The sequence below is a fragment of the Marmota marmota genome, unplaced genomic scaffold (genome assembly GCF_001458135.2).
Source record: "Marmota marmota marmota unplaced genomic scaffold, marMar, whole genome shotgun sequence".
Taxonomy (NCBI): domain Eukaryota; kingdom Metazoa; phylum Chordata; class Mammalia; order Rodentia; family Sciuridae; genus Marmota; species Marmota marmota.
Window position 1 is genome coordinate 5,833,854 of NW_026000037.1, and position 19,317 is coordinate 5,853,170.

At 36.5% G+C, this 19,317-nt stretch overlaps 1 protein-coding gene across 4 annotated transcripts in view; it reads left to right on the plus strand.

The window, feature by feature from the left end:
- The first annotated feature begins 123 nt into the window (after positions 1-123).
- Abhd18 (abhydrolase domain containing 18) overlaps positions 124-19,317 on the plus strand; it is a 40,025-nt gene continuing 20,831 nt past the window's right edge. For 2 of the 4 annotated variants that reach the window (XM_015479029.2, XM_048812043.1), the window contains exons 1-4: positions 124-339; positions 5,241-5,348; positions 6,605-6,692; positions 9,246-9,346. In XM_015479029.2, the coding sequence (XP_015334515.1) occupies positions 5,257-5,348; positions 6,605-6,692; positions 9,246-9,346 (281 nt within the window). In that variant the 5' untranslated portion in view covers positions 124-339; positions 5,241-5,256. Of the gene's footprint in view, positions 400-5,240; positions 5,349-6,604; positions 6,693-7,149; positions 7,194-9,245; positions 9,347-19,317 lie in introns of those variants that run through there. The other 2 variants (XM_048812042.1, XM_048812044.1) reach the window with 2 other exon arrangements.

Consider the following 19,317-nt stretch of genomic DNA (forward strand, 5'->3'; position numbering starts at 1 on the left):
GCCAGTGCGCGTGCGCGCCTGGTGCCGGAAGTGGGGCGGGGCGCCAGCGCTCGGAGGCGGGGAGAACGGGGTACGGCTCCGGGTCGTCGGCCTCCTGCCCGCGTCCGCACTCGCCAGCTTCCCCGCCTCGCGGGGTAGAGCCGGGGAGAGCGGGCGAGGGTCCAGGCGCCGCCCAGCCTGGCTCGAGCTCCTCCCTCCCCGCGCCGCCTCCGGGTGCCACCGCCACTATTCCTGGAGAGCCTTCGTTCGGTGCAGCTGTGGGGCTGGCAGAGGAGTCCCGGGAGCGGCGGCGGCGCCAGGACGCTCGGCCAGCGAACCGTGGGCTTCGCCCGGCGGCCAGTAAGTCGTCGGCCGAGGCCGAGTCCCGCGCCTCTCGGCGCGCCGCCTACGTGCGAACAGGCAGGGACGCCAGGCGCGGCGCGGGGCTGGGGCGCGGGGCTGGGGCGGCGAAGAGGGAGGCCGAGGTGCGGACCCCTCCTCCCCAGCTGCCCGCTGGGAAGGCGCCTTGCCTAGGGCTGGCGAGGGCCGAGGCCGAAGGGGGCGTCCCGCCGCGGTCCGGCGGAAGTCCCGCGGAAGTCTCGCGGACTAGGGCCAGAGCCTCGCGAGGTGCCACTCAGCAGGGCCCGCTCGGGTCGCTGGGGTTTGGGAAAGTGCTTAGCAACGAAAGGCTCCTTATCACAAAGAAGATGGCATTTTTAGGAAATACGGGTGTTCTCACTACATCTAGATGCTATTTCCTTCCCGGTCTTTACGTATTAACATCTTATTCCTACAACTAGGCCTGTAGGCTAATTGGTTGCAGTAGCCCTTGTTTGTCCCGTAAATTAACATTTTATTAGAACTAGTGATTTCATTTGATCCCAACTAGCCTATGACATAGGAAAAGCAAAGAAATTTTCTATTGTATGGAGCACTAAAGGTCCAGAGAAGAGACTTTCCCTCAGTCGCTCAGTGTGGAAGTGGAGCTCACTGGTCCATTTCACCTAATTTTTTTTTAAATTATTTTGGTTGTAGATGGACACAGTACCTTTATTTTATTTATTTATTTTTGTGCGGTGCTGAGGATCCAACCCAGTATTTCACACATGCTGAACAAGCGCTGTGACCACAGAGCTACCCCCCAGCCCCTCAACTAATGTTTATAAGCTCACATTGTGCCAGATTCCACATGTTATGTGTGGCATTGCCATCATCTCTGAGCTTTGCTTCATTTGGGAACTTCTGGGCACATTCCACTGGTGAATAGCTAAACTTAAGTGTCTTCTGTTCAGAATCATCTGAATCTAGACCTGATTAGTTGGTACTTGTTTGGTTCGGTCTTGCAAATTCATTTATAATAGCTGTAATTAGTTCCAACAAAATTCATAGGTAGGAAGTTTAGCATTTTCTAGCCATGTTTTTTCACTGTCATCCATCATTGCCTTTCTTTAAAAAAAATTATTAATTATTGGTGGACCTTTATTCATTTATGTGTTTATATGTGCTGAGAATTGAACCCAGTGCCTCACACATGCTAGGTAAGCAAGCTACCACTGAGCCACAACCCCAGCCCCATCATTGCCTTTTTTAATCCCTGGAGGCTAGGGCAATGTATGGCACATATGTAGTGGACAAAGGAATTTTTAGCCAGTATTGCACTTAACAGAAAGTTTGCTACAGGTATCTAAGCTGAAGGAATGCTTGTTGAATTACCTTACTTCATTCCTACATCCATACATACATAACCTGCTAAAGTGGGAATTTTCTCAAATACACAGAAATTGAAGGTAGGGAGATTAAGTTAATTTGCCTAGGGTCACACAGCTAGTAAGCAACAGTTTAAATGAGAAAAAAACAGCCTTTCTGACTATAAAGCCTGTACTCCTCACTATCATGCTTCCTGTGAAAAGAACAAGAAGTATCTTTTCTCATATCTCTTAAAATGTCAAAACATATTCAATTTTTATGTTAATAAAATAATTTGCTATTGTACATTAGGCCAAGTATCACTTAAGTGACTTACTCAAGGTCACACAGCTAGTGGATTGACCCAGGTATTCTGCTCCTTTCCATTGCTGTGTCCAAGAGATGACTTCAGACCACAAAAACACATGCAATGAGTACTTGCAGGACTGGCAAAATCTAAATAAGCTCTAAGTATCTTTTAGGAACACACAGCATTCTTTTTCTTCCTGGTACTGGAGATTGAACTCAGGGTGCCACCACCGAGCTACATCCCCAGCCATTTAAAAAATTAGGGCTGTGTTTAAATACTTAGGTATGAAAGTGACAGGAGATGAGAGTACTAGATGGCATGATAGACCAGGAGTGCCACCTTAGCAATAAAGCTCAGTTCTAAGAAAGGCATTTCATTCCTTGGCACAGTACTAGAACTTCTGTTTTTGTTTCAATTTGTTTTTCCCTTTCACAATGGCTATTTAAAAACATAGATGGCAGTTGTTTCAGTTTGGCCTGATACCTAACTTGAAAACAGTGGGTCTCACTAAATAGCCCAGGCTGGCCTTAAACTTGTGATGCTCTTGCCTCAACCACTCAAGAAGTTGGGATTATAGGAGTATCTGGAATTATAGGCATGTCCCACCTCGCCTTGGCTAAGTAGACAGTTAAAAAAAACTTTTAGCCCTTTGGAAAAAGGAGATTAGATTATTTCCTGAACGTTTCACATGAGGTTATGAAACAATCCACTTAGTAGATTTCCTTAGATGACCCTTCAAAGTAGATACCCACCACCTCCTAAACAAACCTTCTATTTTCCTAATTTTCTCCAGTGTAAGGTTAAAAATTATTAAACATGTTACACAATGGTAGTAGATTTTTTTTGGGGCGGGGGGAGTTTTTGGTGGTGGTGTTGGGAGTGAACCCAGGATCTTGTGTATGCAAAGCAAGCATTCTACCAACTGAGCTATATCCCCGGCCCCCTGTAGTAGATTTTTAACATTGGATATCTAAGGTATCTAAAGCCCTTCTTAGCTACTTAGTCTTGTATAGAAAAAAGGTGATTTAAAAGTGAAATTACAAAATTAAAAATTAGATGTCTTTTTTGGAGGGTGGGAATAAATTTCTTGTGCATGGTGTTGTTTTTTAAAGTATCTATGCCTTTGAGGTACATATGTAACACATAAACAACATAAGGATAAAAGTCCTACAGAAATTAGGGCTGTTTAAATACTTAGGTATGAAAGTGACAGGAGATAAGAGTACTAGATGGCATGATAGACCAGGAGTGCCACCTTAGCAATAAAGCTCATTTCTAGGAAAGGAATTTCATTCCTTGGCACAGTACTAGAACTTCTATTTTTGTTTCTCCCTTTCACAATGGCTATTTAAAAACATAGATGGCAGTTGTGTCAGTTTGGCTTGATACATAACTTGAAAACAGTGGGTCCTGTTTCTGCCGAAACTCATTGGTGTTAGTCCAGCTAGTGTCAGGGCTTTTAGTGTCTGGCGTGGTTCCAGATGGTGCCTCCTTCTGGTAAATTGGAGTTGTCTTTACTCTGAGCTTGGGTTATTATCTGCTCATGGTGATACTGGATACCCTGAGCACAGCCAGCCCTGCCTAAAAAGACCTGCATAATTAGAGGGTCAGAAAAACCTGGCATTTTATATTTTGGGGGCTGAAATAGAATTTAAGATTTATATAATTCCAAACCCAAGAATCACGCCTGGGTAAAAAAACAAAAAATTTTTAATCATTTTCTTTTCACTAAAATAAAAAATCTAGGCTGGGATTGTGGCTCAGTGGAGTGCTTACCTGGCACGCATGAGGCACTGGGTTCTAGCCTCAGCACCACATAAAATAAAATAAAGATATTGTGTCCACCTATAACTAGAAAATAAATATTAAAAAAAGATCCATGAGAGCAGGAAAGTGCTTTGATCATCCTTGTAACACAGGGCCTAAAATAATGATTGGCATTATTTCTTAAGCACTTAAGAAGGAAATATTTGTTGAATGGAAAAAGTAAGCAATACTTTCTTAATAGTTCAGGAACTTTAATTTTTATTAAGCCATCCACGATGATTTAGCTTTGGTGAATTGATGATAACTTATAGGAATCTAGTAACCGGAATACCAGTTTATGTGTATTATGCCATAGATATGAATAATATAAACAAAGCTGTATATGCAGTGCTGTTTTTTCTCTAACATTATGTCAACACCAAATTTTTATCAAGAGTAATTGAATAACATGAAACTAGAGAGTGAATAAGTAGTGTTAAAATAATACTGTACTCTAGCTATACTTTGGATTTGCCTGATAAGTTCATCATCAAGTAAACATTTGTGAGATGGTATGAATGATTTGGTTTGCTGGTCCAGTCCTAAAAACAACCAATTGCCAGCCCAGTTGACAGTGGGGTAGATTGTACACCTGGGCAGACAAAAAACATTAAGTTTAACTTGAAGTTTGTTAAAAATTAAATATATATATATATATGTGTGCGTGCATGCGTATATATATATATATATATATACATGCATATGCAGACAGCAATGATGTTCACAAAAAAACATACAAAACTATAAGTACTTAATAAAGTTCACTGATTGAAATGTAAATTTCCATTTTCCATTTATCTAAGTAGAATAAATTCTGAACCTAAATCAGGTTATACACACAAATTGAAACCACACCTTTCAGTTAGAAAAGATGGAGGTGAGTATAAAATAATCTTTAGAAGTAATTGAAAAGAGAGAGGTAAATGGTAGGCAGGTAGTAGCACAGATTAGTACTTGTCCTTCATTGTGGTATACAAGAGGAGTAGTTATAGTATGGTACTTAGATCATGAGCTTTGTGTAGGAGTTAGATTATGGCTATTTTCTACTGACTGTGTGACATTTGTTTCCTCCTCCCTGTAACCCAATCTTTGGGAGGTTTAAAAAAGAAAGTGTATGTGTTGTAGTTTTTAAAATAGTACCTGGCTGATAATATAATACTATGTAAGTATTATTTCCTACTATTTATATCCAATAAATATCAGGTACCTGTCAGTCAATGAGCAGAGGATAGAGAGCTCTTGCCCTAGCAGAATGCAGCTTTATGAAGGTTGCAGCTTTTCATTTTCTCCACTTCTGTTCTCATTTTTTCCAAAATCTCATGTCTTACTTTCAAAGGAATAAATTCAAGGATTTACTCTAAATTTTGAATTTCACCTCATCAAAGAAGTAGTTAGAAAATTGACCTGCTATTTGCATTTTTTTTTTTTAATTTAAAGTCATTTTAAATTTTTCTCCTAGATGCTGTTTGCTACTAATGGGGGTGAGCAAGTTAGATGTTCTATACCGGAGACTTCTCCTCACAAAACTTTTTATCAGAGGATGGGGAAGACCAGAAGATCTCAAAAGGTAATCTTTTTTTTTCCCCCTTGAATACTTATTTTAAGTTTGTTGCTTTAGTAACATTTACATTTTTACTTCAATTTTAAAATCCTTTACGCTCAAAAATTAACTGTCCAAGAAATTAAACATTTAATTATATATGTCTTAATTGAAGTTTTAGCTTATAAAAGGCTATTTTTTAAATAATTCAGATTTTAAAGAGCTGTCAGAAACACAAACTAAATGTTTATATTATTTTTATTCTTGTTTTTGCAGTACTGATTATTTAACCCAGGGTCTGGTGCTTGCTACATAAGTACTTAAATCAATGAGCTACAACCCAAGCCTTTTTTTTTTTGGAGACAGAATCTGGCTAACTCACCCAGGCCAGTCTTGATCTTACAATCCTCCTGCCTCAACTTCTTTATAGTCATCATCACTGCATCCAGCTACAAGCTAGATTTCTAACTTCAGTAATTCATTAGGCAATTCGAGTTCTATATATTTCCTAGGGATTGACTTTTCTTGAGTAACTTGAGTCTACCCATGGCTGTAAAACTGGGGATTCACTGTAGCTCATGGGCAAATCTGGAATTAATTAATTTTCAGACTTGGTGCCTTTCATTTTGTTTTGTTTTTCTTTTTCTTTTTGTTTTGGGTACCGGGTATTGAACTCAGGGATACTTGACCACTGAGCCACATCCCCAAACTTATTTTATATTTACATACAGGGTCTCGCTGAATTCCTTAGTGCCTTACTTTTGCTGAGGCTGGCTTTGAACTCACAATCCTCCTGTCTCAACCTCCCCAGCTGCTTGGATTACAGGAGTGCACCACTGCAAGGGCTTCATTTTTAATCTTTATGTGTTCATTATTTTCTGCACATTATTGTTCCTTCAATTTTTTTTTTTTTTTTTGGAGATGAGTGTTCCAGTTTGGGAAAAAAAAAATCAACTGACCCTTTCCTTAAAATGATTAAAAAAATTTTCAAAATGGCTTATGAGCCAGGTTGCAGTGGTGCATGCCAGTTATCCCAGCAACTCTGAGATATCCCAAGCTGAGGCAGGAGGATCAGGAGTTCAAACCCAGACTCAGCAAGTTAGTGAGGCCCTAAACAACCCAACAAGACCCTCTCTCTAGTAAAAACATAAAAAAAGGGCTGGGGAGGTGTTTCAGTGATTAAGTGCCCCTGGGTCCCATCCCTGGTACCAAAAAATAAAAATAAAATAAGAATGAATTGGATTTGCTAATTTTTTTCCTTTTTGTTTCCTTTTCTATAATAGACTCTTTGAATTCAGAAAAAATGATTGGAAATCGAGAAAAGATGCCAAGAATCTGGTTTCAAGTGATTATCCAGTATACATTGATAAGGTATTCAAATGAAAACAATACATTTATAGAAGTTCTGATTTAGCATAAATGTATGTGGAGAATAGATGGAATGTTAGAGTATAATAACAATAAACCCTAGTAATGAATGCAGTGGACTTCCATTCAGAATGCTATTTGTACCCTAACCAGATGTAGGGCATTTTTTTTGTTTTTTGTTTGTTTTTTATTATTATTATTATTTTTTTTTTTTTTTAGTTGTGGATGGACACAATAGCTTTATTTATTTATTTATTTATTTTTATGTGGTGCTGAGGATCAAACCCAGTGCCTCGCACGTGTGAGGCAGGCGCTCTACCACTGAGCTACAGTCCCAGCCCCTAACCAGATGTTTTTAATAATTCTATTTATATATATTTGGAAGCATATATTTGATACTTGCCTAAGTACAAAAAAGTATTTAGGCTGAATCTTTCAGAGTCTTATTTTGTATCCTTAGGCTCAAGAGGATTAAGGTAAATTATTCAACATTAAAGAAGAATAGTAAGTATTAAAGTGGAGTAATCTAGTTGGAGAATCACAACATGAAGAGTTATTATTAATTGTTGAGAAAATACTGTAAAATTAGATAAAATGTTTTTGAAATCATTTAGTTTTTTAAGCAACTACTTGTTTTTCTGTAAAATATTTCTAGATTTATATATTGGATACCTGAGATGATGTAGAAAAGGGATACAAATGGCTGAACATCCCATCCCTCACTCCACTGCTGTATTGGATATCTTTAGAACTCTTCCTTTTTTAAAAAGTTTCCCATGGTCAGTGTGATGGCCCATGACTAATCTCAGTGACACAGGAGGCTGAGGCAAGAAAATCACAAGTTTGAGGCCAACCTCAGCAAGTAGTGAGACCCTGTCTCAAAATAAATTTAAAAAGCTCAGCGGTAAAGTACCACCAAGTTGAGTCCCCAGCACCAGAAGGGAAAAAAGATTTCCACTGCTAAGAACAAAATTTTTATGTTGCAGATATCTTCTTGATATCATAACTGTTCCTTCATAGTTTATGGATTTAAAACATTGCTTCCTGACTTAAATTTTGTTCTCTATTTTTTACTTTTTTTCCCCTATTGGAAAAATATATTAAAGCCTTAAAACAAACTAAAGAATACCAAGTAAAAATCAAAAAAACTCCTTTAATTTCTGCTTTTGACCATCTACTTCTCCTTCCCAGAGGGAATTACTGTTAAGATTTCGGAATATATTCTTAGAGATCCCCCTGTGGTTTTCAAAATTAAAATGTAATTCAAAGTGTACAATTGAGTGTTTTAAAATTTATTAGCAAGATGTACAACCATCACTCTTTTCACTAATTGCAGAACATCTTCCCAATGTGTAATCACTAGTTGTCATTTCCCATTCCCCCTTTCCCCTACCTGCTGGCAGTTACTATGAATTCTCCTAGTTAGGACCTTTCTTTCTTTTTTTTTTTTTAAAGAAAGAGTGGGAGAGAGAGAGAGAGAGAGAGAGAGAGAATTCTTTAATATCTATTTTTTAATTCTCGGTGGACACAACATCTTTGTATGTGGTGCTGAGGATCGAACCCGGGCCGCACGCATGCCAGGCGAGCGCGCTACCGCTTGAGCCACATCCCCAGCCCCAGGACCTTTCTTTCTTTCTTTTTTTTTTTTTTTTTTTTTTTAATGTTTTTTGAGTTGAGGATGGACCTTTGTTTTAATCATTTATTTATATGCAGTGCTGATAATTGAACCCAGTGCCTCACACATGCGAGGCATGCACTTTACCACTGAGCCACAACTCCAGCCCTAGTTAGGACCTTTCTTATAAGTAGAATCATATAATGTGTAATTTTTTGTGTTTGGCTTCTTTCACTCCCCGCTCCCATACTGGGGGTTTAACCCAGAGGTGCTTAACCACTGAGCCATATCCCCAGCCTACTTATTTTTTATTTTGAGATAGAAAGTGAAATTCTGAGTTGTTGAGGCTGGCCTTGAACTTGCAGTTCTTCTGCCTCAGCCTTCTTAATTGCTGGGATTATAGGCATGAACCACCACACCTGACTTGTTTTGTTTTTTGCCATACTGGGGGATTGAACCCAGAGGCACTCTACTACTGAACTAGATCCCAGCCCTTTTTTATTTTTATTTTTTAATTTTGAGACAGAGTCTTGCTAAGTGTTCAAGGCTGGCCTTGAACTTTTGATTCTCCTGCCTCAGCCTCCTGAGTAGCTAGGATTGCAGGCTACTGCATCCAACTCAAAAATTGTTCTTATGATTCTTCTTAGATTGTTGAATGCTGTTGAATTTTCTTGACTATTATTTTACGTTGAATTATTGCCTGTCATTAAATGTGATTTATTATTTATTTTCCAAACTAGACTATAGTAAAGGATCTAGAAGAAAATAATGTGTGTAGGTAGAAGCTAGGTTCAGAAAGCACAGTGGAGCTAAAAGTTAATAGAGTAAGCACTGAAAATAATTTTTAATTTAATAAAATTTTGTATTAGAAGAACATCCATGATAGAATAAGATAGATATCTTAGTCTACTGGAATACATCTTTGATTTCTTTTCTTTTAGATTGAGGAGCAGTCAGACTGTAAGATCCTAGATGGACACTTTGTTTCCCCCATGGCCCACTATGTGCCTGATATCATGCCAATTGAATCTGTTATTGCACGGTAAGAATTTTTGTTCAGGAAATAAAATTAGTAAGTTATTCATGTTCATTAAAATTATATCAACACCATTATATTTCATAATATTACTTAATAATAAGGGAGATCTAAACCATTAAATGGCTGAATTTAAAAGATATTTTAATTCTTACAAGAACTTATAGTATTATATGTACAAGGATATTAATTAAAGCATTATTTATAGTTGCAAAAAATGGTTCTTGCCCTAAATGTTCAATAATAGGGAAATAATTATCCATAGCATGGATACTGAAACTGAAATGGAAATATGGTCACAATATATTAAAGTTTAAGAAGTTACTACAAATGATTGTATAATTCCATGTTTGTGAACATACAAGCATGTATATTCTCTGTCACACAGAGAAGTTTTCAAGGGAAATATACTAATGTGCCATCTCTGATTATCTCTGGGTGGGAGATTTAGGATTTAAAAAAATTATAGTTTTACCTGGGGAAATTGGGGATAGAGGGTATTTTACTCAATATTATAAAGCCTACATATGACAAACCCAAAGTCAGCATCATAATGGAGAAAAGTCAGGAACAAGACAAGGATGTCCAATATGACCATCCCTATTCAAAAAGTTTTTGAAACTCTAGCTAGAGCAATTCGGCAATAGAAGGAAATTAAAGGGATACAAATAGGAAAAGAAGAAATCAAATAATTATTATTATTTGTGTGTGTGATGCTAGGGATTGATCCCAAGGCCTTATGCATGCAAGGCAAGCATTCTACCAACTGAGCTATATATCCCCAGTCCTCAAATTATTTTTGTTTGCTGCTGCCATGATCCTATATCTAGAAGATCCAAATATTTCCACTAACAGACTTCCAGAGCTGACAAATGAATTCAGCAAAGTAACAGGATACAAGATCAGCATTCATAAATCAATAGCTTTTCTATATTCCAGTTACTACTGGATTCTAAGACATCCAAAAACCATTCACAATTAAAAAAAAAAAAAAAAAACACCTTTGGGAATTATACAACACTGAAGAACACTGAAAATAGACATTGAAGACCTTAGAAGATGGAAAGATATCCCATGTTTTTCAATAGGCAAAATTTTAATATTGTCACAATGGCCATATTACCAAAAGTACTATACAGATTCAATGCAATCCCCATTGAAATGCCAATAACATTCTTCACAGAACTAGAAAAAAAGAGTACTAAAATTCATTTGGAAGAATAAGAGAGCTGGAATAGCCAAAGTAGTCCTGAGCAAGAACAATGCAGGAGGCATCACAATACCTGATCTCAAATTATACTACAGAGTAACAAAAGCAGCATGATGTTGGCATCAATATAGGCATGAAGACCAGTAGAATAGAATAGAAGACAAACCTATATACTTAGTCGTCTGATGCGTGACAATAGTGCCAAAAGTATATGTTACAGAAAAGATAGACTTCTTAACAAATGATGCTGGGAAAACTGGGTATCCATATGTAGACAAATGAATCTAGATTCCTATCTCTCAGGCTGTGCAAAATAAAACCAAGAATCAGTAAGTGGGATGGCAACAAATTAAAAAATCAGCACAGCAAACAATCCTATAGCTAGAAGATCCAAATAATTCCACTATCAGACTTCTTTATGCCTAAAAAGAGCCTACAGAGAGAAAATCTTTCTCTGACAGGGAATTAAAACCCAGAATATATAAAGAACTCAAAAAGCTTAACATCAAAAAATAGCTCAATCAATAAATGGGCAAAAGAATTACACAGACATTTGTCAAAAGAAGCAAGAACATATGGCCAAAAAAGGTATAAAACATGTTCAGCATCTTCAGCAATTAGAGAAATACAAATCAAAACTACACTAAGAATTCCTCTCACTCCAGTGGCAGTTATCAAGAATACAAATAATACTAAATACAAGGATGTGGGGGGAAAGGTACATTTATACATTGTTGGTGGGACTGCAAGGGCCTAGGTTCAAACCCCAGTACCACCAAAATGAACAGTTAACTAGGAATGGAACTACCAAGTGACTCAGCTGTCCCATGCCTCAGTATTTATTCAAAAGAACTACAATCAGTATCCTATAGCAATTCATCCACTTCAATGTTTATAGCAGCACAGTTCACAATAGTCAAATTATTTACCCTTCCCGGATGTCTGTCAATAGATAAATGGATTAAGAAATTGTGGTCTGAATTCATAATGGAGTTTTACTCAGCCATAAATAAGAATGATATTATGGCATTTGCTGGCAAATGAATGGAACTAGAGAACATAATTGTAAGTGAAATAAGCCAAACTCAAAAAATCAAGGTTGAAATGTTTTCTCTTACACGTGGAAGCTAGAGCCAAATACGGGAAAGAAGGGGTGGGGATAGGATATCATAAAGATAGAGGAAAGATCAGTAGAGTAGGAAGAGATTAAGAGGGAGGGAGGATGGGAAAGAGAAAATGTGGAATGAATTTAACAAAATCATGCTCTTCATGTATAAATATACCACTGTGAATTCCACCTTCTGTTTATCTATAAAGCACCAATCAAAAATAAATAAACTGGGGGCTGGGGTTGTGGCTCAAAGGTAGAGCGCTCACCTAGCATGTGGAAGGCCCTGGGTTCAATCCTCAGCACACATAAAAATAAATAAATAAAATAAAGGTATGAAAAAATAAATAATAATGCACTAGTGAAAGAAGAAAAAAATCAGTTTTAAATTTCTACAATGTACAAGTACTTCCTTTAATAGAAAGAAAAAGGCATTCAATTGAGGAAGTGAAAGAGCTTGTAGTAACAGATTAGATTAGACAGAGCACATGATTTTATTAAATAAAACTCCTCAGGATAGTTTGTAATTAGCATATCAGTTTGTGAATGTAAATGGATATTGTAAGATCTTTAGGTTGTTAGTCATATAATAGTTGAAACTCATCTTTTTTGGACCTTATTTAAACCTTTAATTTGCTTTGTAGGAACTTTCATCAAGGTCACTATAGAGATTAGTTTTTAAATTGCTTAAATTCTAAATAATTGGGGCTGGGGATGTGGTCAAGCGGTAGCGTGCTCGCCTGGCATGCGTGCGGCCCGGGTTTGATCCTCAGCACCACATACAAACAAAGATGTTGTGTCTGCTGAAAACTAAAATAAATAAATAAATATTTAAAATAATAATTAAAATAAATAAATAAATAAATTCTAAATAATTGAAACTAGGTCTCTCCTTGGTTTTCCATTTTATGATTTACCAAATACTGTTATAAAGCAGCAAGATATTTTACTTTTCCTGCTGCATTATTGATAATAACCCATTTCTTGTTTCTGGGAAGTGTTTTTTTTTTTCTTTAAATGTTTTGTTTGCGATCACAGTCATACAAATAGATGTGTGTGAAAATCATTTGAGAAGAGATTATTCTGTATTGGAGACCTACCTAAATTTTCATGTGAGTGCAGTGGAATTCCAGTTCATTCCAGTAAATCAGAACCTAATAAATGAACCTATAAAGTATGAACTAGCAGCAGGGCAATTTTTAACTCTTGTAGTCAGCTATTCCATTAAGTCTAAGGTATTATTATAAATGTATTTTTTTCTTTAAATAACTTCAAAATATAATGCAAATGTCAAGTAGTAGAAAGAATCAGAACTTTGGAATTAAACGGATAAGGGATTGAACTCTGGTTCCACTAATATTGATGTAATGACCTTTGGTCAATTACTTAATGTCTAAACCAGGTTTTATAAAGTAGGAATACTACTTATCTCATAGGGTTGTTAAAAAGAATAAAAATAAAAAGAATGAAAATTATGTTCAGGAAATATAAAAAGCATTAAATAAATGTGCAGCTCTTTAGCCTATGAACTTAATATAAAAGGAAAAGAAATTTTACGTTTCTGTATACCATCAGTTCGTTCTGGAACTGGGTCCTCTTATAGATTCTCTACCTGATCTGGAAAATTACATAGATTGTAGGATAAAGAAAGGGGGGTTTCTGTGATGCAGTTCAGCCACCTGCTGAGCATTCACAAGACCTGGATCCCCAATACTGAAAAAAAAAAAAAAACAGAGGGAATCATGTCCTTTAACTCAGTGTTAGAAATAATCTCAAAATTTATGGAGAGTTAATGATTCTTTCCAACGGTGACAAGAATAGGAAAACAAGTAACTTTTATATCTCTAGTGGCGTATTTTTCACCATAGTTTATTCTGATAAATTACCAAGCAATACATATTGACATCTATTTTTCCTTTCTCTCTTTAATTTTTTGATAAGTAACTTAGCTCATTGTATTATCATTTTACAAAATACAAAGAAGAAAAAAAGTTACTGATAATTCCAACAAGGAAGATCATTGCTCTTTTATTTACATTCTTCTAGTCTTTTTAAAATTTTTTTGTAGTATTGGAGATTGAACCCAGGGCCTTATGTATCTAGACCAGTGCTTCACCACTGGACTATATCCCCTGCACTTTTTTTGGATTTTTTATTTTATTTTGAGACAATTTCCTCTAAGGTGCCTAGGCTGGCCTCAAACTTGGCAACCTTCCTGCTTCAGCCTGCCAAGTAGTTGGGAATACAGGTGTGTGCCATCGCATCTGGCTATTATCACATTGATAGTGCTTGGTATTCCACATGGTGGTTTCTACCATGATTTTCTAGTTCCCTATGGTGACTATGAAATTTCAATTTTTTTTTGTTCAGATGCCTTAACACTGAACATCCTAGTATACATCTCTTTGCCTAGCTAATTTTTTTTGCCATATATGTAGGAAAATATTAATACTGTTATGATAAACTTATGTGTACCCACAAGGAGAAATCCTTTCATCTTGTCAATTAACTCATTATTCATGATTTTTTTTTCCTCTGAGTTTCTGCTTTTACTGAGGCAGAGGGAAAGATGCTTCAGGAAAATAAAGGGCGGGAAATCAAATATTCCTTTTCTTTACTAAATGGATTAAGACTGCTCCTAGGATCCAACTGTAGTGAGAAAATATATATAGTTATAGTTTGGTTATAATTATATATAGTGGGTATATAATATATATATGTGTGTGTGTGTATGTGTGTATATATATATATATATATATATACACACACACACACACACACACATACACACACACCTTAGAATATGGATATAACTATGTAATGTGAAATAATTTATGAACTGTTATGTGTATTATGGATATCCCATATTAGAAATGTACTTATGTCAAAGTTCTAAATGAACTATAATATTTTTAAGCACAGCATTAATTGAGCAAATGTAAATAATCTAGAATTCAAATTCTATCAAAAATTGAATTCTTTAAAAAGGCAAATATGATTATCTGGTTAAATGTTAAATTCCTGCTGCATTCATTTGTGTTTTATAGAATTTCAATTTTCATTGTCAGAAATCAGAAATAATTTTTACAAGTGAGGCATAATGGTACACATCTGTACTCCCAGGTACTGGGAAGAGCAAGAACCTGCCTCGAAATAAAAAATGATAAGGACTGCTGGGCACAGTGACACATGCCTGTAATCCCAACAGCTCAGGAGGCTGAGGCAGGAGGATCGAAACTTCAAAACCAGCTTCACCAACTTTGGCAATAAGAAACTTAGTGTAGACCCTATCTCAAAAAAAATAAATAAATAAAAATTGGACTGGGATGTGGCTAAGTGGTTAAGCACCCAGGGGTTCAATTCCTGGTATCAAAAAAAGATGATAGATATAAATCCAGTCGTATCATTCATTACATTTAATAGAACTAACAAAAATTGAGCAGGGGGAAAAGGAAATAAGAGGGTTTCCTTTTATTTAAAAAATAATGGCTGGGGAATCGCAAGTTCAAAGCCAGTCTCAGCAAAAGCGAGGTGCTAAGCAATTCAGTGAGATCCTGACTCTAAATAAAATGCAAAATAAAGCTGGGGATGTGGCTCAGTGATCGAGTGCCCCTGAGTTCAATCCCCAGTACCCACAAAAAAAAAAAAAAAGAACGAAATAAAAGGTAGTGTGGACGAACAGAAAACAAGTTCCAAACATACTGTGTTCAAGAAATGCATTCTTTAGGTTGAAAGTTAAGGGATGGAAAGAAATATTCTATACTAGAATTAAACATAAGTCTTGACAAAATATTACCAGAATTGATGATGAATGATGTTTTATAATGGTAAAAATCTCTGGAGGTAATCAGAACTTAAAACTTACAGTTTTTCTGGTGTTCTCTCTATAATTCTGAAAATGTATGGTAGTTTCTCTACCATACAGGTCTTATATCCAAGACAAATACTTTAGAGTACCAATTCATATCTGTTTTGGTTGATGAGGTATTTAGCCCACTTCTTAAACTTACCAAATTTTTTTTCTTTAATTCTTTTTTTTTTTTCTTTCTGGTATTGGGTTTTGAACATAGGGACACTCAATCACTGAGCCACATCCCCACCCTTTTTTAATATTTTATTTTGAGATAGGGTCTTGCTTAGTTGTGTAGAGCCTCACTAAATTGCCAAGGATCGAACCCAGTGCTTCACCCACCCTAGGCAAGCACTCTACCACTGAGCTACAACCCCAGCCACTGATCATTAATTTTTGACAGATTTTTTCTTTCTTATCACTTAGAATAAGAAAATTAGTGCTCCTACACTCTCTCTGCCTCTCTTCTTCCTCTATACATTTTTGTTCCTTTTATATTTTAGAAGATTATAGAATTTGCCTTCTATTCTGTAACCACAAGAGGCTCTACAGCTTAGTGTTTAAGAGCTTAGACTTGGGAGTTGGACTTCATAGGTTCGAATTCCTGCTCCACTATTCTGGATATAAGACCTTGCAAATATACTTAACTTTTCTGTGTCTTTGTTTCATCATCTGTGTAGAAAGAAGAACAATGGTGTCTACTGAATCATTTCACTTAAAAATGTATTTGGCTTAATAAGGATTATGTAAATGTTATTGTGGGTTTTGTATTATGAAAAGCTTCAATATGTTTTGTTTTTAGATTGAATCAAATGTTAAAAAAAAATAGTATTTAGAATATTATGAAGTATAGGAAATGTAATGGCAAAATGCATCAATAGAGTGGTTGTAAGGACATCACCAATCTCTGGGACTAGAAGGGATAATAGAACTAACAAAAATTGAGAGGAGGCAGAAAGAGATGAGATGGTTCCTTTTATTTAAAAAACAATTAATAATTATCTTTGCTCTAATATTTATATCAGTCTAATATTTATATAATCAGTTTTTGAAGCATACTATTTTTACAATATTCTTTTTTTGGAATCCACTGAGTAATTACTCTTTTATGGTATTAAAAATTTAATCCAGGGCTCAATCATACTAGGCAAGTGGTCTTACCACTGAGCTACATCCTCAATCCTTTTTTAAATTTTAAAATTTCGAGAACAGAACCTTGCTAAATTGCTGATGCTGACCTAGAATTTGTGATGCTCCTGCCTCAGCCACCTGAATAGTTGGGATTACAGGCAGGCATGTGCCACCCTGCCCCATTTAATTCTCTCTCTATCTTTTGATTTTCTTTCTTAATTTTTCTTTTAATTGGGCTGGGGATGTGGCTCAAGCGGTAGCCTGCTCGCCCGGCATGCGCGCGGCCCGTGTTCGATCCTCAGCACCACATACAAACAAAGATGTTATGCCCGCCGAAAACTAAAAAATAAATATTAAAAAAATTCTCTCTCACTCTCTCTCTCTGTGTCTCTCACTCTCTCTTTAAAAAAAAAAAAAATTTCTTTTAATTTTTGTTATTCACCTTAGAAGGGTTTTTTGATCCTTTTCTTTTAGCCCTCACATTCAGTATTTGGTCATTGTTAAAATTAATCTGATTAATACAGATTCTGTTAAGTTAAAATGCATATTATAAACTCTAGAGCATCTACCAAAAGAGAAAGAGACAGAATAGCTAATAAGAGGAGATAAAATAGAATTAAAACTTACTCAATTAATCCAAAGGAGGGTGGGAACAAATTTTAAAAGGAACAAAGAACAAGACAGAAGCAAATAGAAAGCTTTCTGTCATGTTCTTATAAGACCTTTTTAATTCTCCAACTTTCACTTTTGTTTTTTCCTCTTAGAAACTTAATATTATTTATGGATTTGGAAGTTTTCTGCAAAAGGATACAAATTAGAATTGTCATGAGTATTTAAATTTTTAAATAATTAAAACAACAAAAAATTATTTTTTGTAGCAGGGATTAATCCTGGGAGTACTTTACTACTGAGTCACATCCCAGCCCTTTTTAAATTTTTATTTAGAGACAGGGTCTCACTAAGTTGCTTAGGGCCTCACTAAGTTGCTGAGGCTGGCTTTGAACATGTGATCCTCCTGCCTCAGCCTCCTGAGCTGCTGGGATTACATGCATGTGCCACCCACCGTGTCTGGCTAAACAGTTTTATTGAGGCATATTTTACTAATGAAATCCACCCATTTCAAGTGTACAATTCACTAATTTTTAGTGACTTTACCCAGTGGTACAACTATCACCGTAATAGAATGTTAATTTTTTTCTTTTTTTCTGATTATTTCTGTTATGAATTCAACTGTCAGTTGTTTTATTTGTCCATCTCCACCCCCACCCTTTTTCTTTAAATGTGAGACCCTTAGTTGTTCATTAATACTTATGAGTGGAGAATTGAATTGCTTAATATATTTGGCTTGGGTTTCTCCAAAATGTAAAGTTTTAAGGATTTTGTGTTTTGTTTTAGCGGGTATCAGGACTAGATCCAGGAGGCTCCACCTCTGAACCACATCTCTAGCTGCCCTTGTTTTTTTGTTTTTTTTTTTTTTTTTGAAAGAGAGTCTAGTTCAATTGCCCAGACTGGCCTCAAACTTGCAAACCTCCTGTCTCAGCCTACTGTGTAGCAGGAATCCAGGTGTGCATCACTGCACCAGCTACCCACTATTATTTTAGGATTATCATGTATATTGATGTCTACAGAAAAGAAGAAAATTCAGTTATGCATTCATAAAGTACATCACTGTATTTGAATAGTGGTGTTGACCTGAGGTTTGTAGTACCTAAGAAATGTATGTCACCTGGCAGACTTTACTTTTACTCTCTATAGGTTGAAAAGAGGCAGAAGAGGTATCTCCCTTGCAGTATCTTAAGTAAGGAAGATTTATCTGGGGACAAAAATGTCCATTCTAAGAGCCTGGGCTTTCCCTAAGAGACTTGAGTTTTCTTAGAGGACAGTCTCAAGTTGCGGGTAACACCATGCCATATGTAAATAAGTCTTTTATTTAATCACCCTGATTTCTGCCTTGCTATCCATTCCCCAGTCTCAGTTTTTAGAGTCTCTTGTGGCCATACGAAACACAAATAGCTTCTGCCTCTACCATACCTATCTCCTGTGTCTCTTCTGGGCTGCTCCTCTAGTTCTTAGATTGAAAGCCTTTAAACTCACTTTAGTATATAGGCTTATTCAATAAATGTATGTTCAGCTGTTTATCTTATTAAATATTGTACATGTCCAGGCTGGGCGCTGTGGCACACAACTGAAAATCCCAGCTACTCTGAAGGCTGAGACAGGAGGATTGCAAGTTGGAGGCCAGCCTGGGCAACCTAGCAAGACCCTGTCTCAAAAGAAAATGTTAAGGGCTGGGGATGTGGCTCAGAGGTGGAGCACTTGCTTGTGTGAGGCATTGGGTTCTATCCTCAGCATCATATTAAAAAAAAAAAGTAAAAATAAAGGTATCGTGTCCACCTACAACTAAAAACAAATAAATAAATATTAAAAACATAAACTTAAAAAAAAAAAGAAAATGTTAAAAGGGTTGGGAATGTAGCCCAGTAATAGAGCACCTCTGGCTTATTCCCCAGTACTGGGGGTGGGGGTGAGGGGAATAATCCAAGGACACGGTTTCCTTACTTTATCTTTCCTATTTTATATTCGCATTTCCGCTTTATGTGCCACGTCTGTATGCCCTTCTCATTTCTCATATAGCTGAAAAAACAGCTACCACTGCCCATACAGTCTCCATATCCAGA